Source organism: Papaver somniferum, chromosome 2 (assembly GCF_003573695.1).
Source record: "Papaver somniferum cultivar HN1 chromosome 2, ASM357369v1, whole genome shotgun sequence".
Taxonomy (NCBI): Eukaryota; Viridiplantae; Streptophyta; class Magnoliopsida; order Ranunculales; family Papaveraceae; genus Papaver; species Papaver somniferum.
In genome coordinates, this window is record NC_039359.1 from 83,776,184 (window position 1) to 83,785,829 (window position 9,646).

At 41.7% G+C, this 9,646-nt stretch overlaps 1 protein-coding gene across 1 annotated transcript; it reads left to right on the top strand.

Annotated features, from left to right (window-relative positions):
* The first annotated feature begins 520 nt into the window (after nucleotides 1-520).
* On the top strand, nucleotides 521-1,403 carry LOC113351515. The gene is made up of 2 exons (XM_026595484.1): nucleotides 521-621; nucleotides 800-1,403. Exons 1-2 carry the CDS (start codon nucleotides 521-523, stop codon nucleotides 1,401-1,403), a joined length of 705 nt encoding a protein of 234 aa, XP_026451269.1.
* The last annotated feature ends 8,243 nt before the right edge of the window (nucleotides 1,404-9,646 follow it).

Genomic DNA, 9,646 nt, shown 5'->3' on the forward strand with positions numbered 1-9,646 from the left:
AAAGTAGAGGAGATCACAACGATGGACCGCCATCTAACACCAAATAATTACAAGCTTTCATAGAGCGGATATCGTACATACGGGGTTTCGTTCCCGGTTTGGCACAGCTGATGACCGCGTTCCTTCCTCTCCTGAAAAAAGACACACCCTTCATGTGGGGGGAAGCACAATACGTCGTGTTCTAGAAGCTAAAGAAATGCCTTATTATTCCCAGAATCCTTAAGCCCCCAATACGAGGAATCCCACTCTACCTCTATACATCTTTCACTAATTCGGCAATAGGCGCGATCCTCGCGCAAGACATGGGAGGAGACGAACTGTCACCTATCTATTATGTTAGTCGGGTTCTACGAGATGCATAATTAAGGTATCCGCGCATAGAGCATGCGTGTTTAGCGTTCATGTATGCAACACAGAAGTTGAGGCCTTACCTTTTGACACATGAGACTATTGTGGTGGCGGCGGCGAACCCCATAGCTTATCTAGCCTCAAAACCTGTCCTAATAGGAAGGACCGCCCGATGGCTGCTACAAATATCAGAATTCGAGCTCAAATATCAATGCCCGAATGCGGTGAGAGGACAAGCAATAACCGATCTCATGGCTATGTTCCCGGGAGAAGGTGATGATGCGGTACCTGAATATATACCTGGAGAAGTGGCGACCGCCGACATTGACAAGACTTGAACCATATTTTTCGACGGGTCATCATATGGTACTGTTGGAGGAGACGGGGTGGTATTCGAAGCGCCACAAGGAGAGCTGCTTTCGTACTTGTTTAAATTGGACTTCCCATGCAGTAAAAATGTCGCGGAATATGAAGCTTTGATTTTGGGACTGCGAATGGCTAATGATCTCAATCTGAGAAGCGTGGAAGTCAAAGGTGATTCAAGACTCGTGACAAACCAAGTAAACGGTGACTTTCATGTCAAAGAGCCGCATTTAACGCCCTACCGGGCGGAGGCCCAAAGATTGATGAACCAAACAGAGTTGACCTTGGATCACACCGGCAGGGGTGGAAACAAGCACATAGACGCTTTGGCGACCCTGGAAAGCAAAGTTCAATTGAACGGAGAAGAAGAGGGTACCGTCACAATAAAGAGAAAGGAGTTACCCAGCACTTGGAAAGAAGACTTGTCCTTCGAAGAAGCAGATGATTGGAGACTAGTGTATATCGATGATCTGACCCGGATGGACGAGGGACGAGTGATACCCATCCAAGACTTGAAAAAATTCATCGTGATCCAAGGAGCCTTGTATTACAGGGCAGCTGGAGGATCTCTTGCGAGGTGTGTGAATAAAAGGGAAGCTGAGAAGTTGCTCCAGGAACTGCACGCGAAAACGTGTGGACAAACTGGCGCTGTTTACCTCTGCGGAAAACTTCATAGGAAGGGCGTGTACTAGCCAAGCATGTAGGCTCAAGCATCAGCGCTCCAAGACAGCTGCTCCAATTGCCAAGCACCACCACAACCGGCGAAAGTCTGCACCATCTAAGAAAAGGAAACCCTACTTCGATTTCATCCAGCACGGGAGATTACCGAGCGAAAGACAGGCGGCCCTTAAAGTCCAAAGGAAAGCGACGCGTTTATTCATACACGAGGGCGTCCTTTATAGCAGAAGCTATGGTAATGCCGCATTACGGTGTCTGTCAAATCAATAAGCGGTAGAAGTCATGACCCGGTCCCACGATGCGGAACACCAAGGATGCGGAAACTATTCCTACAGCTATACGAAGGATGCTTCTACTGGCCAACTATGGAGAGTGATACCGCGGAACACGTCCGAAAATGCTTACACTTACAGACTCATGGAAATATGATCCAAGCACCTCATACCCTGCTACGTAGCATAGTAACACCCTGGCCGTTCCATAGTTGGGGACTTGATCTCGTAGGACCCATCAACCCAACGTCCTCAAAGCGTCACAAATACATAATAACATCGACGGAGTACGCGTCCAAGTGGGTTGAAGCAATATCCCTCAAAGATTACGCATGAGCTACAATAGACGCGTTTATCAAGGAGTACATCATATGCATATTCGGTGCGCCCATGATAATTAGAGAAGATAACGCAAAGTCATTTGTAAACAAGGACGTGATCGACTTGCTCCGTCAATACAACACAAGGTTCCACACGTCAACTCCTTAATATCCTAGAGGGAATGGGCAGGCGGAAGCAACAAACAAAACGCTCATCCGCATCCTTAGCAGAACAGTGCATGATCATCATAGGGAATGTCACGAGCAACTTCCATTGGCACTCTGGGCATATAAGATCTCAAAGCGCAGCTCCACAAGAGTATCACCTTATTCACTAGTCTATGGAGAAGATGCAATACTACCTGCATAAATAGAGATCCCTTCTGCAAGAATAACATTGGATAGCCACACTACACCCGATGAAATAAGCCGCTTAGCTCAATTAGACACATTACAAGAGAGGAGAACACGAGCAGAGAGATTCGCAGAAGCTTATAGAAAGCGCCAGCTAATTACTATAACTAGAGCGTAAAGAAAAGGACATTCAAGGTGGACGAATTGGTCTTAAAATTGCCCCTCACGTCCAAAGAAACTCCAGTGCTGGGAAGTTCACTGCGAATTGGAAAGGCCTCTTCATGATAAGGAAAGTGACAGAAAGCGGATACTACAAGCTCAGACGCATGAACAGAACAAAAGTCAAAACGCCTATCAATGGCAAGTGGCTTAAAATTTTTTGCGCATAAGTCACATCATGTAAACATCTATCCAGAGCAATAAAAGTAAGTTTGTTAAAATGGTGAATCTACAAAAGGTCTCAGGGCATCCAAAGGCGCCCGATTGACTGACAAATTCACAGAAGGTCCAGGCATCCAAAGGCGCCTGATTGACTGACAAATTCACAAAAGGTTTCAGGTAGCCAAAGGCGCCTGATTAACTGACAAATTCACAAAAGGTCTCAGACAGCCAAAGGCGCCCATTTGACTGAAAAATTTACCAAAGGTCTCGGATAGCCAAAGACGCCCGATTGACTGACAAATTCACAAAAGGTCTCAGGAAGCCAAAGGCGCTCGATTGACTGACAAATTCACAAAAGGTCTTAGGCATCCAAAGGCGCCTGATTGACTGACAAATTCACAAAAGGTCTTCCGAACCCAAAGGCGCCCGATCAACTGACAAACTCACAAAAGGTCTCAGGCAGCCAAACGCGCCCGATCGACCGACAAATTCACAAAAGGTCTCAGGTAGCCAAAGGCGCCCGATCGACTGACAGACTGAACCTTTCAATAATTAAGGGGGGGGGGGGGGGATAGGCGCGTTTTACTAACGCCCACCCCACCCAAGACCCACTCACTAAAGAGGGGTGAGTAGGCGCGTTTTACTAACGCCCACCCCACCCAAGACCCATTCACTAAAGAGGAGGGAGTAGGAGCCTTTTACACGCTCACCCCACCCAAAACCCATTCACTAAAGAGGGGAGAGTAGGCGCGTTTTACTAACGCCCACCCCACTCAAGAATCATTCACTAAAGAGGGGGAGTAGGCGCGTTTTATTAACGCCCACCCCACCCAAAACCCATTCACTAAAGAGGGGGAGTAAGCGCGTTTTACTAACACCCACCCCACCCAAAACCCATTCACTAAAGAGGGGGGAGTAGGCGCGTTTTACTAATGCCCACCGCACCCAAGACCCATTCACCAAAGAAGGGGGAAGTAGGCGCGTTTTACTAACATCCACCCCACCAACACCCTTTCAAAAATAGGGGGGGGGGGGGAGAGGGGGAGTAGGCGCGCTTCACTAACACCCTCCCCAACAACATCCTTTCAAAAAAAAGAGAGGAGGGGCATAGGCACGTTTTACTAACGCCCAACATCCTTACAAAAGAGGGGGGAAGTAGGCGCGTTTTACTAACGCTCGCCTCAACCAATACCTTTTCAATAAAGAGACGAGGGACCAAGCGTGTTTTACTAGGGTGTCAACCTTCTTTTACCAGTGGTAACCCACTAACAAAATAGGGAGGGAGTACGCATACTCTCCTCACGCAAAAAAAAAAGAGAGAGAGAAGAAAGAGGGAAGAAAACAACACTCCAACTCAAAAAGAAAAACCTATTCATACTGATTCAGAACAAACATAAAAGGATAACCAAGCGTCAATAAAAAGACAACCCTATAGAAGGACATGCAACCTAATCATCCATTAATGCCTGACAACTAGCAATGTCCGCATCCAAAGCTTCCACCATCAAACTCCAGTCATCACACTGAGCAGTAGCCAAGCGAAGATCCTGATCAGCTTCATGCACTAAATGATGGATGTCCTGAATAAGTTTACCCTCAACCTTGGCTTCACAAGCAAGCGAAAGAGTGTCCTCATGATCATCGTACTCTTTACGAGCTTTGTCCTGATGATTTAACCGAAGCTTCCACAACAAACCTGCTTCTTCTTTTAAGACTAATAAATCCGCGAATAATTGATTAGCCGCGTCACGGGCGGTAGCAGCTTCGTCAAGCGCTCGCTGGATCACTAATGGCGTGCGGTCCGATGGTTCATCTTGCCGAGCAATATGGTATGCCTCATGCTGAAGCCTGAAGTTCTCACGCTTGACATCTCTATTTACCTCCCTTTTTTTTCCCAAGCTCCTTGATTTCAGACTTCACAAGCAGAAGGCGCTTCAATTCACAATGTCTAAACCTTGCCAAAACCAACATGGGAATGGGCGCCAAGTGATAGACGCATTTATATGTCTAATACATCTAATTTGTATATACTGTTAGTGTCTGTTTTTGTACTTATTATGATGTTTTATTTATTTATAGGTATTTTTGGAAAAATAAGGTTTTGCGGCGAAATTGGTTAAAAATGCGGCGTTTGGAGCTCCGTTGACGGTATACCGGAAGCGCCCCAAAAGTGTGCCGGAAGTACCCCGGAAATGTCCCGGAGGAACCCCAAAAAAGTGCGGAAAATATCCCAGAAGAATTGCTAAAGGCACCCCTTGGTTGGATAAGGGCACCCCATGGATATTTACACCCCAAAAAGGATGTTTCCACCCCAGTTGCTAAGGGGACACCTAGCAGTGGTTAGGGGGACACCCTTCTTCACGATTTGAAAATTCAAAATGGCGGGAAACATACATGCAGACGCTGTTGAATTTTCGATTTGATTTTGGAAGATTTCTAAAGAGATTCAATACCAAGAATCAGTTGGGCTTAACTTGATAGAGCTAAACAGGGCTATTGTAAGCAATTTGATCGATCAAAATGGGCCAGATAAGCCGTGGGAGGAAATCAAAGTTAAACAGGGGAAGATATTATCGGGTGCACTGTGAGACGATTTTGGAAAGTTTGTGGAAAAACAGGGGAATATATATTCTCTTATAAAGTTTGTATGTGACTTATGGAAGTATTACAGCTCATTTGCGAAGGCAGAAGAGGTGGAAAATATTGTATCTTGGCTTACAGTAAAGAAAATGAAAAAAAAATTTTCCGAGTAAATGAGAATTATGTGGTGTTATTATGAGTGACTCGTTGCTCCTGTTGTGTATAAATAGCATCCTAGGGTCTCATAGAAGGGGGTGTCGAGAGTTTTGGGAGCTAGGGAGATCTAGAGAAGACGAAATCAGAGTTTAACAAAACTCTGTTTCTGCTGCTGCATGAAGATGAACACGAAGAACAATAGATTGTAAGAGACTGTCGTTCTTCAACAGTGACAGCGACAGTGGAGTGTGGGTCGTAGTTTCCCAAGACTACAACATTTCATATGTATCGTTCTTGTGTGACGCTTCCTGTGGGTCGCACATTAGCTGTTTACACCATTTTCTCTTCTTCTCATCATTTGTAAACCATTTTTGAGCCATAATAAATTATTTTGAGAGCATTTATACTATGATGATCTAATTCCATCGTAACCAAGGCAATGGAGGAAGCTATTTACGCAACATAAATGGGTAATTATTTCATTTAATTATATAATTCACCTAATCGCTGCTTTTGCAGAGTTTTGAATTGTTTGAATGATTGTCTTAATTATTTGTTATTCAGTTGATAAGTTATGCTTGGTTTAATCTCTTGATAATCTATGCTTAAGGTTTACAAATAATGTTTTAGAATCTGTATGATTAATAGTGAATTAAAGATAAAAGAGTACTTAAGAATTGAATAGAGTTTTGAAACATTTATCATTCAATTTTTCATAATAGTGGAATCTAGTGTCTTGGTTACCTCTCGCACCCATTGTTAATAATTTTGTATATAATTTTATTAAATCTTTAAATTTAATCTTCACAAGTCCGAGAGTTTTAGGTTTAAATTTAATCTTTGAGTTCGAATCTTATTTACTACAACAACGACCCACAAAAAAATCATTAATCATTTTGGCGCCGCCGACGCGGATTTGTGCTTAGGTAGAATTTTTAGGTTTGTATTATTTTTTATTATTCCATTTGTTCTTTTTACGTCTCTTTGGTTGTGTCTTTGTATTAAAGGTTTTAAGTTGGATACTAAAAACCTTGGAATCAAAGCTTAAAGCTAAAAGAGAAGGAAAAAAGACAAAGCAAAAAAATAAAGAAAAAAGAGAGGGAAAAAAAAAGAGAGAATTATTTTTTTTAGAGACTTTCCATTTTTTTTTTGTAATTATTATTATTTTTTTTTGTATTTCTTTTCATTGGACTGGACTTTGGACAATTTATTTTAATTTTAAACCCAACGGAAGGGTTATATAAAAAATAATAATTAAATATAAACTATTTGCAGGGAAGGACGACGATTACAATATCGTCTCGGCCCCTCGGGTTCGTACATGATATAGGAGTCGTGGCCCGAGTCGACTTCAACGGTTCATCCCCCGTCTGGTACGGGAGGTAAGTCCATCGAAACACTCGCGAATCTCCTGTAAGCGAGTTACTGTATTCCTTAAGGTGATTCATTGATTGAGGACGAATTTGGATTGTTTATAAATTCCTAGTAAAGGGAAAGGCCTGGACAATACAAGATAAGGGTTCGCATTTCATCACCGCTCTCTTCTTGCCCACTTTAGGAAAACGAAACCAAACGCGAACCTAAGCTTAAAATTTTGACTAGAACGAGACCTATAGGGTAACGAGCTTAGTAGGAAAGTCGTTCGAAAAATATTGGTTACTCTTTTAGCATACTTCGAAGTTCATGATGGTTTCTGTGAGTTGAATGCGTGATTGCGCCGCCTTGTGATAGCGGTGAGGCCTTGGGTATCAAAGCTCCACTGAGCTTCCCTCGCCTCGATTCAACTTACATTAGCTCGGATTGATTCCAGAAGGGTGTGCTCAAATTGTAACGAATTCCTTTTCGAAGGAATATAAGATGGTATAGAAAACAATCTAAGTGGAGCCATCATGCTTTTTGTTTGCTAGATTCTATAGGTTTGATTTGGTCGAGTCATCCTTGTTTGTGATTGTGTAGAATTCCCTTGCAATTAAGAATGTCGAACTGGTATGATAGAAGCCAATACAATGAGTATCAACCTGAATTTGAATATGGACATCATCCTTTCTATGACCATGGTGGGAATAGTAGTTGGGAATGCCAAACTTTTCAAGGTTATGGTTCATACCATGGTGAGCCCAATTACTATCAACACGCGAATTGGTCTTACGAGCAAGAAAATCAGGAACACCGTAGTACTGGTTACTCGTTTTTGGAAACTAGTCCTGATTATGATATTTCTGAACCTGTTCCATCTCTAGAAGAGACCCAACAACGGATTGAAAGGACGTATAAACGTTTAGTTGCAATGAATAGTTCAAAAGAAGAGTGTACACGATATTCTGAGATGATAAACGAGAGTGGTGAACGTATAAGTGTTATTCTCAGTGAAATTCAGGCACGTCTAGAGGCAGAAAATGAACAGTTAGCTAATGCTGCTCGAAATAATCTAAATTTCCAAAATAGTGTTTCCAATTCTACCCTTGATATCAATAGTGAATATTTGCCCAATCTAGAGGACGAGGTTAGAATAAAAGACACTACTTTAGATGAGGTTCATGATGATTATGATGAAGATAATATTGATGAAGAATCATACATTTGTAGTAAGGGTGCACAGGAACCGACCTGGACCGAGGAACCGTCCCGGAACCGGCGGAACCGAGCCGATATTTGTCCCGAACCGAGGAACGGGGTACAGGTACCGGTCCATAAAATAGGAACCGAGGCTGATGAGGTACAGGTACACGGTCCTGTATAAGTCCCGTACTGTCCTGACCGAAAGAACCGACCATTCGTAGCCATTAGATTTAGGGGTACTGAACAAATACAACCGTTAGATTAGGGGGGGGGGGTATATATACTACCTTAACGATAGGGTTTATCATATTCGTTTTTCTTTTCCTTCTTCGTCTTCGACTCTTCCGGTCTTCCCTCTGAGAGACTGATATAGTCTCTGATTCTCTGAAGTCTGAAAGTGAACTCCATTAATCAGTGAACACGGAACACTGAACAAGAACAACACCTCTCGATCCAGAAGAAGAAGGAGAAAAAGTCAGTGATTTCAATGATTTGATTTGTGTAAGTTTTTTACTTTTTTTGCTTTTTTTCTTCTCCAATTTTAATCCTAGGACTATGGATTTCTATATGAAGTCGAGTTCTGGATGATCCTAGGACTTTTGATTAATTTAATTTAGGGTTTCAGTTTCACAGGGTAAGTTATCAATCACGTCAGGAAGAAGACGAAGGGAAAGGATTCAAGGAAGAAGCTGAACGAAACCCATTAAGGTAGTTTTTATTTCTTTAGGCTTTTTATAATTTTTTTAATTAATTTTATTGTTTTCAGTTTTTAACTTTATGATGTTTTGTCTAAATTTTATCTCAATGCTCCTTGAATTTCTATGCTGCATACTCAGTTTTGAGTAATTTTTGTTGTCATTATGCAAACTCCCATGTTGTTGGGAATTATGATGTTCGCTCAAATGCTATTAGATCTCCTGCCTTAAGTCATACTTATAATTTGGCTTGTGATAATTATCTGCCTTCCATGAAATCCGAGTCATGCTTTTCTCCTGCCTTGGCTATACTTTAAAACCCCATTATATTGATCATATTTTTAAGGTTTCAACTACCTGGTCTATACCTCAATCGACCAATGTTAGCTGTCACTTGAAATGACTCTTTATACTTACATGTGAAATTAAGTTTTATATGAATTTTGAGCAAAGAACCCTTTTAACATTTATCTTTACCATCCATTACAACATAGTACATCTTTTAATAATTTTTGTTATCATTAAAAGTCTTTTCTCTTGTCAGTGATGGAAATATGGCGCCATTTCACTCGGAGAAATGTTGAAGAAGCCACTTGCAACTATTGTGGAAGGACTAGGGCTAACATATTCAGAAATGGAACTTCTGCCTTGTGGAAGCACTTTAAAAGATGCCCCAGCAATCCTAATCATAACAGAGCTCACATAAATAATGCTTAGAATTTGTAACTTATGCAGTTATGCTTAATGAAATTATGCTTAGAACTTATGCAGTTATGCTTAGAACAATGTCCAGTTCTTATTTTTTATAACAGAGCTCAATGCTCCTTGAACAATGTCCAGTTATGAAGTTCTTATTTCTTCTTCATTTTATAAGTATGGAATGGATCAAGTTTCTTATTTAATTTTTCAGTTGAGTTCTTATTTCATTTCTTATTTCATT

What these genes read in the sequence shown, in the direction of transcription:
- LOC113351515 (XM_026595484.1), top strand. Translation starts at nt 521, where the DNA reads ATGGCTGCTACAAATATCAGAATTCGAGCTCAAATATCAATGCCCGAA. An exon ending in GGCTATGTTCCCGGGAGAAG is followed by an intron (nt 622 to 799) that starts GTGATGATGCGG and finishes CTTCCCATGCAG; the next exon opens with TAAAAATGTCGCGGAATATG.